The 16,621-nt window shown below is 47.6% G+C and overlaps 1 protein-coding gene across 6 annotated transcripts in view; it reads left to right on the top strand.

Annotated features, from left to right (window-relative positions):
- The window catches only part of LOC129821062 (teneurin-4-like), a 511,923-nt gene that overhangs the window by 480,916 nt on the left and 14,386 nt on the right, over window positions 1-16,621 (top strand). For 5 of the 6 annotated variants that reach the window (XM_055878317.1, XM_055878316.1, XM_055878314.1 and 2 more), the window contains 2 exons: window positions 1,779-1,964; window positions 10,309-10,335. In XM_055878317.1, coding sequence (XP_055734292.1) covers window positions 1,779-1,964; window positions 10,309-10,335 — 213 coding nt within the window. The remainder of the gene's footprint in view (window positions 1-1,778; window positions 1,965-10,308; window positions 10,336-16,621) is intronic. The other variant, XM_055878313.1, reaches the window with a different exon arrangement.

The raw sequence follows: 16,621 nt of genomic DNA, 5'->3' as shown, positions 1-16,621 counted from the left end.
CCCTCCCCTCCCCTCCCTCCTCTCCTCTCCTCTCCTCTCCTCCCCTCCCCTCCCCTCTCCCTCTCCTCTCCTCTCCTCTCCTCTCCTCTCCTCTCCTCTCCTCTCCTCTCCTCTCCCTCCTCCTCCCCTCTCCTCTCCTCTCCTCTCCTCTCCTCTCCTCTCCTCTCCTCTCCCCTCCTCTCCTCTCCTCTCCTCTTCTCAATACTAACATGTTCTCTCTCTCTCTCTCTCCCCCTCCCCCACACTGATGAGTCACAGGCCAGGAATATAACATTAACACCAAATCAACATATTGTAATATTTCCCAGAGTGGTAGAGTGTGTTCTTCTCTTCATCACTGCATCCTAAATGACACCCTAATCCCTATACTGAGGATACAAAACATTAAGAACACTGTGATACAGACTGACCAGGTGAATCCAGGTAAAAGCTATAATCTCTTATTGATGTCACTTGTTAAATCCAATTCAATCAGTGTACACTACCGGTCAAAAGATTTAGAACACCTACTCATTCAAGGGTTTTTGTTATTTTTTTTACTATTTTCTACATTGTAGAATAATAGTGAAGACCTCAAAACTATGAAATAACACACAGGGAATCATGTAGTAACCAAAAAGTGTTAAACATATTGAAATATAATTTATATTTGATATTCTTCAAATAGCCACCCTTTGCCTTGATTGACAGCTTTGCACTCTCTGGCATTCTCTCAACCAACTTCATGAGGTAGTCACCTGGAATGCTTTTCAATTGACAGGTGTGCCATGTTAAAAGTTCATTTGTGGAATTTATTTCCTTCTTAATGTGTTTGAGCCAATCAGTTTTGTTGTGACAAGGTAGGGGTGGTGTACAGAAGATAGCCCTATTTGGTAAAATACCAAGTCCATATTATGTCAAGAACAGCTCAAATAAGCAAAGAGAAACGACAGTCCATCATTACTGTAAGACATGAAGGTCAGTCAATATGGAACATTTCAAGAACTTTGAAAGTTTCTTCAAGTGCAGTTGCAAAAACCATCAAGCGCTATAATGAAACTGGCTCTCATGAGGACCACCACAGGAAAGGACAGACCCAGAGTTACCTCTGCTGCAGAGGATAAGCTCATTAGAGTTACCAGCCTCAGAAATTGCAGCCCAAATATGAGAAGATGCGGGAAGCATTGGAGTCAACATGGGCCAGCATCCCTGTGGGAAGCATTGGAGTCAACATGGGCCAGCCTCCCTCAGTGTATAGGCACTTCATCCAATAGGGTTCTGATCATAAGTAGTGCACTATATAGGGTATAGGGTGCTATTTGGGACTCAGACGTAGAGAGCTACCGCTAGCCTCATTACCCATGAGCACTCAACCCTATTTTGATTCAATCTGACGTGTTGAAGTTCCTATAGGCACGTTCTCATTGGATTGGATTCTCCTCTTCCTCCCGTCCTCGTAGTGTGACAACAGAAGGGAAGGAAACGGAGAAGCAGACATTTTGTTAATTCCTCCACGATGCGTGTCCTTTCTTTGTAAGTTACTAGATGTGTTCTGTCGAAAGGGATTGGTCCCTTTTGAGATGCAGGAATGTCTTTTCAGCGGGCTGCAGACAAGCTAGGGGAGCGTGGCAAGACCCTCTTCCTCACAATAACTCCTGGATATGTTCTTCTCTCCACCCTGTCTGTCTCCTCCTCCATCTCTCTTTCTCTCTCTCTCTGTCTTCCTTCCTTCCTCTCCCTCTATTCTCTCTGTCTTCCTCCCTCTCCCTCTATTCTCTCTGTCTCCCCGACTCCCACAGAGATTTGTGCAGCGGACTGTGGTGGCCATGGCATCTGCGTGTCGGGCACCTGTCGCTGTGACGACGGCTGGATGGGCGCCGGGTGTGGCCAGCGGGCGTGTCACCCACGCTGCAGCGAGCACGGCGCCTGCAAGGAAGGGAAGTGTGAATGCAGCCCGGGGTGGAACGGAGAGCACTGCACTATGGGTAGGACAGAGAGACACAGTGGGGGGGGGGGGGGGGGGGGGGGGGGGGGGGGGGGTAGGGTTTGTGTCTCTTTGTGTGTGTGTTGTGTGGTTGTTTGATGTGGGGGTTGACTGAGTTGGGGAGTAAAGGGGGAATCATGCTTCAGTGGATTTGTGCAACTCTGCGTATCATGACCAGGTTTACTCAATGATCTAACTCGTCTCCATGCATTTTAATGTGGGAATGTGTTAACGTGTCCTTTCATTTTAATGTGGGAATGTGTTAATGTGTCCTTTCATTTTAATGTGGGAATGTGTCCTTTCATTTTTACTTCTACTTTTCCCTCCCGCTCTTTCTTTCCACGCCTGATTTCAAATACAAACATTTACTTTGTTCCAAAGCTGTTGCAACCACTTGAAATATACTATTTTGGGCCGTGGGGTGAATATGGGGTGAATAACGTTTTTGTCATGATATTTCACTTAGAAAATGTTTCGATAACAATAGTAAAGTTTTAAAAGATGTAGGGGGAGGGAGAGAGAGGTAGCGAGGGAGGGAGAGAGAGGTAGCGAGGGAGGGAGGGAGGGAGGGGTAGGGAAGGAGAGACATGGAGAGGTAGAGAGGGAGATAGGTACTGAGGGAAAGGTAGCCTAATGCTCTGTCCACAGATGAATACCATTTCTGTCTTGTATCAGAACTGTCTGTGGGCTTAGTGTTGCCAGCCAGCATACGAGGATAAAGGGAGGGAGGGGTGGGGATAGAGAAGGAGATAGTTAGAGAGGGAGAGGGGAAGGGGGAGGGAGGTTTTAGTGTTGGCAGCCAGCCTATCAGCATGCTAGGATAGAGGGAGGGATGTTTTAGTGTTGGCAGCCAGCCTATCAGCATGCTAGGATAGAGGGAGGGAGATTTTAGTGTTGGCAGCCAGCCTATCAGCATGCTAGGATAGAGGGAGAGATGTTTTAGTGTTGGCAGCCAGCCTATCAGCATGCTGGGATAGAGGGAGGGACAGCAGGATGTAACTACAGCTCTGACTTCAGCAGACGATGTGTTTTACCCAGAGACAAGAACAGGAAAAGAATCCCTAGGATGGTTGTCACCATTCACATCAATGACTCCTTAATGGGTGGACTGGCGGCCATATTTGTTGGGATTGTATTGTTATGGTTACACCGCTGTGCATGTCAAAGGGCAACAATTAAACTGGCCTTTCATTTTACACACATGGATTTTATCTTCTGCTCTTGGAGTTACTGATGGCTGCCAGACTGACAAATGTCCCCAGCCACACAATCACAGACTTGTAAAAGTTACAGACTGACAAATGTGCCCAGCCACACATTCACAGACTTGTAAAAGTTACAGACTGACAAATGTCCCCAGCCACACATTCACAGACTTGTAAAAGTTACAGACTGACAAATGTCCCCAGCCACACATTCACAGACTTGTAAAGTTACAGACTGACAAATGTCCCCAGCCACACAATAACAGATTTGTAAAAGTTACAGACTGACAAATGTCCCCAGCCACACATTCACAGACTTGTAAAAGTTACAGACTGACAAATGTCCCCAGCCACACATTCACAGACTTGTAAAAGTTACAGACTGACAAATGTCCCCAGCCACACATTCACAGACTTGTAAAAGTTACAGACTGACAAATGTCCCCAGCCACACATTCACAGACTTGAACAGTTACAGACTGACAAATGTCCCCAGCCACACATTCACAGACTTGTAAAAGTTACAGACTGACAAATGTGCCCAGCCACACATTCACAGACTTGTAAAGTTACAGACTGACAAATGTCCCCAGCCACACATTCACAGACTTGTAAAAGTTACAGACTGACAAATGTGCCCAGCCACACATTCACAGACTTGTAAAGTTACAGACTGACAAATGTCCCCAGCCACACATTCACAGACTTGTAAAAGTTACAGACTGACAAATGTCCCCAGCCACACATTCACAGACTTGTAAAAGTTACAGACTGACAAATGTCCCCAGCCACACATTCACAGACTTGAACAGTTATAGACTGACAAATGTCCTCAGCCACACATTCACAGACTTGTAAAAGTTACAGACTGACAAATGTCCCCAGCCACACAATCACAGACTTGAACAGTTATAGACTGACAAATGTCCCCAGCCACACAATCACAGACTTGAACAGTTATAGACTGACAAATGTCCCCAGCCACACATTCACAGACTTGTAAAAGTTACAGACTGACAAATGTGCCCAGCCACACATTCACAGACTTGAACAGTTACAGACTGACAAATGTCCCCAGCCACACATTCACAGACTTGAACAGTTACAGACTGACAAATGTCCCCAGCCACACATTCACAGACTTGTAAAAGTTACAGACTGACAGTGAAATGATGTGCAGCACTCCCCACTGTGCGCAGACGTCAATTCAACGTCTATTCCACGTTTGTTCAACGCGTTTGTATTGAAATATCACGGAGACACCGTTGGTTCACCCACTGTGTGCCCAGTGGGTAGTTTAGGACAGATTAATTGTTTGTGTTGTGTCATGATTTCATTAAATGATAACTGGACCTTTTTGATTGGAGAAAACCACGAAACTGTTTTCAATGAATGATAATTTAGTGTGATTAGATGAAAATTTGATCATGTTTAACTTTATATTCTTACAACACTATTTTACCGGAGGTTTAACCAGCAGTTGGTATGTTTTGGTTTCTCATGTCACGTGAGGTCATCTCTAGGGTTTCCTATTCTTTCTAAGAACAGTCCCCAGAATCAGAGAACTATCTCTGGAAACGCTTGTTTTTCATCCTGACTGCCTGTCTCATCTTTTCTGTCTTTGTTACCTCAGATCCACATGTTTCTCTCACTACCTCTCTCTCTGCCTTTCTCTGTTTCACTCTTCCTCTCTCTCTCCCTCTCTCTGTTTCACTCTTCCTCTCTCTCCCTCTCTCTATTTCTCTCTTCCTCTCTCTTCCTCTCTCTCTACCTCTCTCTGCCTTTCTCTGTTTCACTCTTCCTCTCTCCCTCTCTCTATTTCTCTCTTCCTCTCTCTCTACCTCTCTCTCTGCCTCTTTCTGCCTGTCTCTGTTTTACTCTTCCTCTCTCTCCCTCTCTCTGTTTCACTCTTCCTCTCTCTCTACCTCTCTCTATTTCTATCTCTCTTCCTCTCTCTCCCTCTCTCTATTTCTCTCTTCCTCTCTCTCTTCCTCTCTCTCTTCCTCTCTCTCTTCCTCTCTCTCTTCCTCTCTCTATTTCTCTCTTCCTCTCTCTTCCTCTCTCTCTTCCTCTCTCTTCCTCTCTCTCTTCCTCTCTCTCCCTCTCTCTATTTCTCTCTTCCTCTCTCTCTTCCTCTCTCTCTTCCTCTCTCTATCTCTCTCTTCCTCTCTCTTCCTCTCTCTCTTCCTCTCTCTTCCTCTCTCTCTTCCTCTCTCTCCCTCTCTCTATGTCTCTCTTCCTCTCTCTTCCTCTCTCTCTTCCTCTCTCTCCTTCTCTCTATTTATCTCTTCCTCTCTCTTCCTCTCTCTCTTCCTCTCTCTCCCTCTCTCTATTTCTCTCTTCCTCTCTCTTCCTCTCTCTCTTCCTCTCTCTCTTCCTCTCTCTCTTCCTCTCTCTCTTCCTCTCTCTCCCTCTCTCTATTTCTCTCTTCCTCTTTCTTCCTCTCTCTCCCACTCTCTGTGCCCTATCTTTTTATTGTGTTTTATTTTCCCTAAAGAAGGCCCCTGGCTACCACCCTACAGCAGTAGTACAGACAGACAGACGGACGGGGTGTTACAAGTTGTTCTTTGTTATCATCACTTCTTACAACTAACACAGTCTAGTGGTAGAATCCAACCAAAACCACCCAGGCTCATAACATGAAGAGAATTACCACCTCCCCCCTTTTCTCCTTTTTATGTATCCCACAATGAAAAGTATTTTGCGAACTCCCACACAAAGATGTTGAGTGAAAAGTCGAAAGGGACAAAACTAAAAGAGTATTAATTGTTGGTGAAAGCTCCAGCCTTCTCTCGTCTATCTGAGTGGGGAGTAGGAGGATGGGTTTTTCTCGCAGTGTGTGAGCCAGGCTAGCTCTAGACAGGCTAGCTCTAGACAGGTTAACTCTAGACAGGCTAGCTCTAGACAGGCTAGCTCTAGACAGGTTAACTCTAGACAGGCTAGCTCTAGACAGGCTAGCTCTAGACAGGTTAACTCTAGACAGGCTAGCTCTAGACAGGCTAGCTCTAGACAGGCTAGCTCTAGACAGGTTAACTCTAGACAGGCTAGCTCTAGACAGGCTAGCTCTAGACAGGCTAGCTCTAGACAGGCTAGCTCTAGACAGGCTAGCTCTAGACAGGCTAGCTCTAGACAGGTTAACTCTAGACAGGCTAGCTCTAGACAGGGTAGCTCTAGACAGGCTAACTCTAGACAGGCTAGCGCTAGACAGGCTAGCTCGTGTCAGGTTAACTCTAGACAGGCTAGCTCTAGACAGGCTAGCTCTTGTCAGGTTAACTCTAGACAGGCTAGCTCTAGACAGGTTAACTCTAGACAGGCTAACTCTAGACAGGCTAACTCTAGACAGGTTAACTCTAGACAGGTTAACTCTAGACAGACTAGCTCTAGCCAGGTTAACTCTAGACAGGCTATATTGAGACCCATCCACACTTCCTTCACTAAGGCACGACATGGTGCCCTCCACACTGGTTGAATCAATGTTGTTTCCACGTCATTTCAACTAAATACGTTGAACCATTTTTGAATATACGTTGAATTGACGTCTGTGCTCACTATATAGTGCACTACTTTTATACTGCTTTGTCACTGCTTTGGTCTAAAGTAGTGCAGTATTTTGGAAATGGGCGGTGCCATTTGGGACTTAGAAGAGATGCATATATAGCTCTCCCCTCATCAATATACACACAATACCCCATAATGAAAATACATTTATTTTATTTTAAAATACAACCTGAAATATTACATTTGCATAAGTATTCAGACCCTTTACTCAGTACTTTGTTGAAGCACCTTTGGCAGCGATTACAGCCTTGAGTCTTCTTGGGTATGACGCTACAAGCTTGGCACACCTGTATTTGGGGAGTTTGTCCCGTTCTTCTCTGCAGATACTCTCAAGTTATGTCAGGTTAGATGGGGAGCGTCGCTGCACAGCTATTTTCAGATCTCTCCAGAGATGTTTGATCGGGTTCAAGTCCGGGCTCTGGCTGGGCCACTCAAGGACATTCAGAAACTTGTCCCGAAGCCACTCCTGTGTTGTCTTGGCTGTGTGCTTAGGGTCGTTGTCCTGTTGGTGAACCTTCGCCCCAGTCTGAGGTCCTGAGCTCTCTGGAGCAGGTTTTCATCAAGGATCTCTCTGTACTTGCTCCGTTCATCTTTACCTCGATCCTGACTATTCTGCCAGTCCCTGCTGCTGAAAAACATCCCCACAGCATGATTCTGCCACCACCATGCTTCACCGTTGGAATGGTGCCAGGTTTCCTCCAGACGTGACACTTGTCATTCAGGCCAAAGAGTTCAATCTTGATTTCATAAGACCAGAGAATCTTGTTTCTCATGGTCTGAGAGTCTTTAGGTGCCTTTTGGGAAACTCCAAGTGAGCTGTCATGTGCCTTTTACTGAGGAGTGGCTTCCGTCTGGCCACTCTACCATAAAGACCTGATTGGTAGAGTGCTGCAGAGATGGTTGTCCTTCTGGAAGGTTCTCCCATCTCCACAGAGGAACTCTGGCGCTCTGTCAGAGTGACCATCGGTATTATGGTTACCTCCCTGACCAAAATCAAATCAAAATCAAATCAAATTGTATTGGTCACATACACATGGTTAGCAGTTAGCAAATGCGAGTGTAGCGAAATGCTTGTGCTTCTAGTTCCCGACAGTGCAGCAATATCTAACAAATTCATAACAACTACCTTATACACACAAGAATAAAGGAATGAATAAGAATATGTACATATAAATATATGGATGAGTGATGGCAGAACGGCATAGGCAAGATGCAGTAGATGGTATAGAGTACAGTATATACATATGAGATGAGTAATGTAGGGTATGTAAAGATTATTAAAGTGGCGTTATTTAAAGTGACTTGTGATACCGTTATTAAATCAATTTATTAAAGTGGCCAGTGATTTGAGTGTATGTTGGCAGCAGCTGTTTAACGGTTTGATGGCCTTGAGATATAACCTGTCTCTCGGTCCCAGCTTTGATGCACCTGTACTGACCTCGCCTTCTGGATGATAGCGGGGTGAACAGACAGTGGCTCAGGTGGTGGTGTCCTTGATGATATTTTTGGCCTTCCTGTGACATCGGGTGCTGTAGGTGTCCCGGAGGGCAGGTAGTTTGCCCCCGGTGATGCGCTGTGCAGACCTCACCACCCTCTGGAGAGCCTTGCGGTTGTGGGTGGAGCAGTTGCCGTACCGGATGGGGGGACCCGCAGTCCTTGGTAGCGGGCCGCGTCGGTGGCACTGTGTTATCCTCAAAGTGTGCAAAAAAGGTGTTTAGTTTGTCTGGAAGCAAGATGTCGGTGTCCGTGACGTGGCTGTTTTTCTTTTTGTAGTCTGTGATTTCCTGCCACATATGTCTCGTGTCTGAGCCTCAGGATATATGGTTTCCAGTTTACATACAGTCCAGTGGAGTTCCTTGAGGGCCGTCGTGGTATCTGCTTGTGGAGGGATATACACGGCTGTGACTGTAATCGAAGATAATTATCTTAGTAGATAATATGGTCGGCATTTGATTGTAAGGAATTCTAGGTCAGGTGAACAAAAGGACTTGAGTTCCTGTATGTTGTTATGATTACACCATGAGTCGTTAATCATGACGCATACACCCCCCGCCCTTCTTCTTACCGGAGAGATGTTTATTCCTGTCGGTGCGACGCATGAAGAAACCCGGTGGCTGAACCGACTCCGACAACATATCCCGAGAGAGCCATGTTTCCGTGAAACAGAGAATGTTACAATCTCTGATGTCTCTCTGGAAGGCAACCCTTGCCCGAATTTTGTCCACCTTGTTGTCTAGAGACTGGACATTGGCGACTACTATGCTGGAAAGCAGTGGGTGGTGTGCTCGCCTTCTAAGTCTGACCCGTATGCCACTCCGTCTGCCTCTCCTGCAGTGACAACGTTGATTTGGGCCTCTGCGATTAGATTCAATGTCCAGGGTGGAGGCCCTTCTCCCCCCGACTGCTCAGTTTGGCCAGGCGGCCAGCTCTAGGAAGAGTCTTGGTGGTTCCAAACTTCTTCCATTTAAGAATGATGGAGGCCACTGTGTTCTTGAGGACCTTCAATGCTGCAGAAATGTTTTGGTGACCTTCCCCAGATCTTTGCCTCGACACAATATTGTCCCGGAGCTCTACGGACAATTCCTTCAGTCTTATGTCTTGGTTTTTGTTCTGACATGCACTGTCAACTGTGGGATCTTATATAGACAGGTGTGTGCCTTTACAAATCGTGTCCAATCAATTGAATTTTCCACAGGTGGACTTCAATCAAGTTGTAGAAACATCTCAAGGATGATCAATGGAAACAGGATGCACCAGAGATGAATTTCCAGTCTCATAGCAAAGGGTCTGAATACTGATGTAAAAATGTAGTTTTTTATTTTATCTTAATTAGAAATTTTCCCCCCCCAAAAAATCTTTTTTCGTTTCCTCATTATGGGCTATTGTGTGTAGATTGATGAGGAAATGTTTGTTTTTTAATCCATTTTAGAATGAGGCTGTAACGTAACAAAAGGTCAAGGGGTCAAGGGGTCTGAATAGTTTCAGGATGTAAATACACTGCTGATGTCTTCAGTTGGTCATTGGAAACCGATTGAAATGTTATTTTCACATCTCTTCTTATTCCCTCTCTCTCTCTCCCCCTCTCTCTCTCTCCCTCTCCCCCTCTCTCTCTCTCCCTCTCCCTTTCTCTCTATACCTCTCCATTCATCTCCCTCTCTCTCTATACCTCTCTCTCCCTCTCTCTCTATACCTCTCTCTCCCTCGCTCTCTATACCTCTCTCTCCCTCTGCCTCTCTCTATCTACCTCTCCACTCATCTGCCTCTCTCTCTCTACCTCTCTCTCTCTCCCTCTCCCTCTCTCTCTATACCTCTCCATTCCTCTCCCTCTCTCTCCCTCGCTCTCTATACCTCTCTCTCCCTCTGCCTCTCTCTCTCTACCTCTCCATTCATCTGCCTGTGTCTTGCCTTGGCTTGTGTGTGTGTGATGCTGCTTGTAATGTACGTGGTGTGTTTGTGTCACCACACTGCTCTGTTTCTGTTCTCCTGTTTTGTAGTAAAACAACACCTAGTCTTACTGTGTCTGTCATGGAAGCTGCTGTTGTTCAACCTCTCCCTTATACGTGTGTCTCTTATCTCCCCAAGCGCACTATCTGGAAAAGGTAGTGAAAGGTACGGCACACCTCCTCCCTTCCTCTCATCACAACTACACTACCCAGCATTCACCAGGCAACAGTCATGTCCATTGGCCAGACTACTTCCTCCTCCCCCACGTCCATATATGGCACCGCATGCTCCTCAAACCACCTCAAATTCCCAGTCACAGGCCGTGTCTATATATTCCATATGTAGTGCATTACTTTGACCAGAGCCCTAAGTGTCAGCAGTAGTGCACTACCTAGGGATTAAGGGGCCATTCAGGGTGTGACAAAAATGTCCCACCTCCACCTGTACTCTCTATCTTCTCCATTATTGTCACATCTGGTCACCTGACTATAACAGTCTCCACTTAGAATGTTCTCTCTGTCACTCCTGGTCACCTGACTAACTGTCTCTACTTAGGATGTTCTCTCTGTCACTCCTGGTCACCTGACTAACTGTCTCCACTTATAATGTTCTCTCTGTCACTCCTGGTCACCTGACTAACTGTCTCCACTTAGAATGTTATCTCTGTCACTCCTGGTCACCTGACTAACTGTCTCCACTTAGAATGTTCTCTCTGTCACTCCTGGTCACCTGACTAACAGTCTCCACTTATAATGTTCTCTCTGTCACTCCTGGTCACCTGACTATAACAGTCTCCACTTAGAATGTTCTCTCTGTCACTCCTGGTCACCTGACTAACAGTCTCCACTTAGAATGTTCTCTCTGTCACTCCTGGTCACCTGACTAACAGTCTCCACTTAGAATGTTCTCTCTGTCACTCCTGGTCACCTGACTAAAAGTCTCCACTTAGAATGTTCTCTCTGTCACTCCTGGTGAATCACACCATTGTCCTTCCTCCTCCTCTGTTGTGAGGCCTAATGGACACTACTGGGGTTAGACTGTTCTCTGGTGTATGATATGACCCCCCCCCTCCCTCTCATCATGTGGGTATTAGGATGGGAGAGGGAGGAGAGAAGGGTGCTCTGTAACCTGAAGGAGGGAGGAGATGGAGAGGAGAGGGGGAGGGAGGGTTATATGTAACCTGAAGGAGGGAGGAGATGGGGAGAGAAGGAGAGGGGGAGGGAGTGTTAACTGTAACCTGAAGGAGGGAGGAGATGGGGAGGAGGAGAGAAGGAGAGGGGAAGGGAGGGTTCTCTGTAACCTGAAGGAGGGAGGAGATGGGGAGGAGGAGAGAAGGAGAGGGGGAGGGAGGGTTCTCTGTAACCTGAAGGAGGGAGGAGATGGGGAGGAGATGGAGAGGAGAGGGGGAGGGAGGGTTAACTGTAACCTGAAGGAGGGAGGAGATGGGGAGGAGGAGAGAAGGAGAGGGGGAGGGAGGGTTCTCTGTAACCTGAAGGAGGGAGGAGATGGGGAGGAGGAGATGGGGAGGGGAGGGGGAGGGAGGGTTCTCTGTAACCTGAAGGAGGGAGGAGATGGGGAGGAGAGGGTGAGGGAGGTGGGAAGATGAAGGGGATATGGGGTTCTCTGTAACCTGAAGGAGGGAGGAGATGGGGGGGTGGCTAGGTGAGGGAGATGAAGGGGATATGGGGTTCTCTGTAACCTGAAGGAGGGAGGAGATGGGGAGGAGGCTAGGTGAGGAAGATGAAGGGGATATGGGGTTCTCTGTAACCTGAAGGAGGGAGGAGATGGGGAGGAGGCTAGGTGAGGAAGATGAAGGGGATATGGGGTTCTCTGTAACCTGAAGGAGGGAGGAGATGGGGAGGAGGCTAGGTGAGGAAGAGGATATGGGGTTCTCTGTAACCTGAAGGATGGAGGAGATGGGGAGGAGGCTAGGTGAGGAAGATGAAGGGGATATGGGGTTCTCTGTAATCTATCATTATGGATAATATGCTGTTGTGAAGAGGATCTGATATGTTATTTTATTTTTCTATACTTTTTTATATATAACCTTTATTTAACTAAGAAAGTCAGTTAAGAACAAATTCTTATTTACAATGACGGCCTTCCCCGGCCAAACCTGACGACGCCGGGCCAATTGTGCACCGTCCTATGAGACTCCCGATGTGATAGTCCGGATGTGATACGGCCTGGATAGGTGCTGGGGCCACAGCCACTCTACAGCATTGCTAATTAAACGGCTCGATGCTCTGGCTGGTGCAGCAAGGGGTGGAGGCTGGTGCAGCACGGGCAGGGGGTGGAGGCTGGTGCAGCAAGGGCAGGGGGTGGAGGCTGGTGCAGCACGGGCTGGGGGTGGAGGCTGGTGCAGCAGGGGGTGGAGGCTGGTGCAGCACGGGCAGGGGGTGGAGGCTGGTGCAGCACAGGCAGGGGGTGGAGGCTGGTGCAGCACAGGAAGGGGGTGGAGGCTGGTGCAGCAAGGGCAGGGGGTGGAGGCTGGTGCAGCACGGGCAGGGGGTGGAGGCTGGTGCAGCACGGGCAGGGGGTGGAGGCTGGTGCAGCACGGGCAGGGGGTGGAGGCTGGTGCAGCAAGGGCAGGGGGTGGAGGCTGGTGCAGCACGGGCAGGGGGTGGAGGCTGGTGCAGCACAGGCAGGGGGTGGAGGCTGGTGCGGCACGGGCAGGGGGTGGAGGCTGGTGCAGCAAGGGCAGGGGGTGGAGGCTGGTGCAGCACAGGCAGGGGGTGGAGGCTGGTGCAGCACGGGCAGGGGGTGGAGGCTGGTGCAGCAAGGGCAGGGGGTGGAGGCTGAATGCCATATCTACATCTCTCTCTCTTTCTCTCTGTCACTCTCTCTCTCTCGCTATCTCTCTTTCTCTCTGTCACTCTCTCTGGCTCTCTCTCTCCTTCCGACTATCACTCCAAACGTGAGGGCGAGGGATGGGGGGAGGGAGGGTGAGAGTGAGATATAAGGAGAGAGATAGGGAGCGGGGGGGAGATAGAGAGAGAGAGGGAGGGGAGACAGGATATGAGAAAGGGGAGAGATAAACAGAGAGAGATGAGTGCTTTAGAGGGAACGTGATGCCGTGAGCAAGAGTACCTAGAACTCTAGTACCATCCTCTCTTGTTGCAGGTGGTCCAGAACTCCTGTACCAGCCTCTCTTGTTGCAGGTGGCCCAGAACTCCAGTACCAGCCTCTCTCATTACAGGTGGCCCAGAACTCCTGTACCAGCCTCTCTCGTTGCAGGTGGCCCAGAACTCCAGTACCATCCTCTCTTGTTGCAGGTGGCCCAGAACTCCAGTACCAGCCTCTCTCATTACAGGTGGTCCAGAACTCCAGTACCAGCCTCTCTTGTTGCAGGTGGTCCAGAACTCCAGTACCATCCTCTCTCGTTGCAGGTGGTCCAGAACTCCTGTACCAGCCTCTCTTGTTGCAGGTGGTCCAGAACTCCAGTACCAGCCTCTCTCGTTGCAGGTGGCCCAGAACTCCAGTACCAGCCTCTCTCATTACAGGTGGCCCAGAACTCCAGTACCAGACTCTCTTGTTGCAGGTCGTCCAGAACTCCTGTACCAGCCTCTATTGTTGCAGGTGGTCCAGAACTCCAGTACCAGACTCTCTTGTTGCAGGTGTTCCATTACCAAGGACAGAGGGAGATAGAGGGATGGAGGGAGGGATGGGATGGAGAGAGCGAGAGAGAGAGGGTAACTGTGTTTTCAGAGCGTCTGGGCAGGGCTGTGGGAACGTGGGCCCCCGGGGCCCTTCTGAAAGGCCTGCCAATTTAAGTTTGAACCGACGCCAGCAGAGAGAACATCTTTATTTATTCATCCTTGTAATAAGCAGCTAATCATCTACCTCCTGTGTGTTGATCCAACCAGAGCTGTTTGTCACGATGGCTCTTTAAGAAGCCAAATATTCTCTAAGCTCGACATTTAAATAAGAGATATCATGCATGGCAACCTATTCTCAATATGGTGCACTCTGGTAAAAAACAGTGCACTATACACTGAGTGAACAAAACATTAGGAACACCTTCCTAATATTGAGTTGCGCCCCCCTTTGTCCTCAGAAGAGCCTCAATTCATCAGGTCGTGGACTCTACAAGGTGTTGAAAAGATGCTGGTCCATGTTGACTCCAATACTTCGTACTGTTGTGTCAAGTGGGCTGGATGTCCTTTGGGTGGAGGACCATTCTGGATACACTCAGGAAACTGTTGAGTGTGAAAAACCCAGCAGCGTTGCAGTTCTTGACACAAACCGGTGCACCTAGCACCTACTACCATACCCCGTTCAAAGGCACTTCAATATTTTGTCTTGTCCATATTCACCCTCTGAATGAGACACATACACAATCTATGGCTCAAGGTTTAAAAATCCGTCTTTAACCTGTCATCCTCCCCTTCATCTGCACTGATTGAAGTGGATTTAACAAGAGACATCAATAAGGGATCATAGCTTTCACCTGGTCAGTCTATGTCATGGAAAGAGCAGGTGTTCTTAATGTTTTGTCTACTCCGTGCACAGGGATTTACCAACATTTTTTTTATTTTATTTTTTTAACTAATTTATCAACGTCAGTTCAATTATTTGAATTCCATTTTCCATTCCAGTTTCTCTAGAATTAAATCAGACCCAGACTGAACTGTGTGATGTAGTAGGGAGTTGTAGTTTCTCTAGAGATAAATCAGATCCAGCCGGAACTGTGTGATGTAGTAGGGAGTTGTAGTTTCTCTAGAGATAAATCAGAACCAGCCTGAACTGTGTGATGTAGTAGGGAGTTGTAGTTTCTCTAGAGATAAATCAGATCCAGCCGAAACTGTGTGGTGTAGTAGGGAGTTGTAGTTTCTCTAGAGATAAATCAGATCCAGTCTGAACTGTCTGATGTAGGTGGGAGTTGTAGTTTCTCTAGAGATAAATCAGATCCAGCCTGAACTGTGTGATGTAGTAGAAAGTTGTAGTTTCCAACAGGCCAATATTCTACATAGTTTAGCTCAGAAAAAGGCTGGTGTCTAATATTAAAGAATTCTCGAGGTATTGCTCGCCTGAGGTAGAGTACCTCATGATAAGCTTTAGACCGCACCATCTACCAAGAGAGTTCTCATATGTATTATTCATAGCCATCTATTTACCACCACAAAATGAAGCTGGCACTAAGACCACACTCAACCGGCTGTATAAGGTCATAAGCAAAGAAGAAAATACTCACCCAGAGATGGCACTCCTAGTGGCCGGGGACATTAATGCAGGCAAACTTAAATCAGTTTTTCCAAATTTTTATGTCACATGTGCAACCAGGGGGGGAAAAAAATCCTAGACCACCTTTGCTCCACACACAGAGACACATACAAAGCTCTCCCTCGCCCTCCATTTGGCAAATCTGACCATAATTCTATCCTCCTGATTCCTGCTTACAAACAAAAACTAAAGCAGGAAGCACTAGTGACTAGCTCAATACGGAAGTAGTCAGATGCTACACTACGGGACTGTTTTGCTAGCACAGACTGGAATATGTTCCGGGATTCATCCAATGGCATTGAGGAGTACACCACATCAGTCACTACGGTTCAGGAGGAGAAGGTGATATCGGACGTACGGTTCAGAAGGAGAAGGTGATATCTGACGTACGGTTCAGGAGGAGAAGGTGATATCTGACGTACGGTTCAGGAGGAGAAGGTGATATCTGACTTACGGTTCAGGAGGAGAAGGTGATATCTGATGTACGGTTCAGAAGGAGAAGGTGATATCTGACGTACGGTTCAGGAGGAGGAGGTGATATCTGACGTACGATTCAGAAGGAGAAGGTGATATCTGACGTACGGTTCAGGAGGAGAAGGTGATATCTGACGTACGGTTCAGAAGGAGAAGGAGATATCTGACGTACGGTTCAGGAGAAGGTGATATCTGACGTACGGTTCAGGAGGAGAAGGTGATATCTGACGTACGGTTCAGGAGGAGAAGGTGATATCTGACGTACGGTTCAGGAGGAGAAGGTGATATCTGACGTACGTTTCAGGAGGAGGAGGTGATATCTGACATACGGTTCAGAAGGAGAAGGTGATATCTGACGTACGGTTCAAGAGGAGGTGATATCTGACGTACGGTTCAGAAGGAGAAGGTGATATCTGACGTACGGTTCAGGAGGAGAAGGTGATATCTGACGTACGGTTCAGGAGGAGGTGATATCTGACGTACGGTTCAGAAGGAGAAGGTGATATCTGACGTACGGTTCAGAAGGAGGAGGTGATATATGACGTATGGTTCAGGAGGAGGTGATATCTGACGTACGGTTCAGAAGGAGAAGGTGATATCTGACGTACGGTTCAGAAGGAGGAGGTGATATCTGACGTACGGTTCAGAAGGAGAAGGTGATATCTGACGTACGGTTCAGGAGGAGAAGGTGATATCTGACGTACGGTTCAGGAGGAGAAGGTGATATCTGATGTACGGTTCAGGAGGAGGTGAT

This window comes from Salvelinus fontinalis, chromosome 23 (assembly GCF_029448725.1).
Source record: "Salvelinus fontinalis isolate EN_2023a chromosome 23, ASM2944872v1, whole genome shotgun sequence".
Taxonomy (NCBI): Eukaryota; Metazoa; Chordata; class Actinopteri; order Salmoniformes; family Salmonidae; genus Salvelinus; species Salvelinus fontinalis.
The sequence above is the reverse complement of the archived record's forward strand: the minus strand, read 5'-3'. Positions and strand labels throughout refer to the sequence as shown.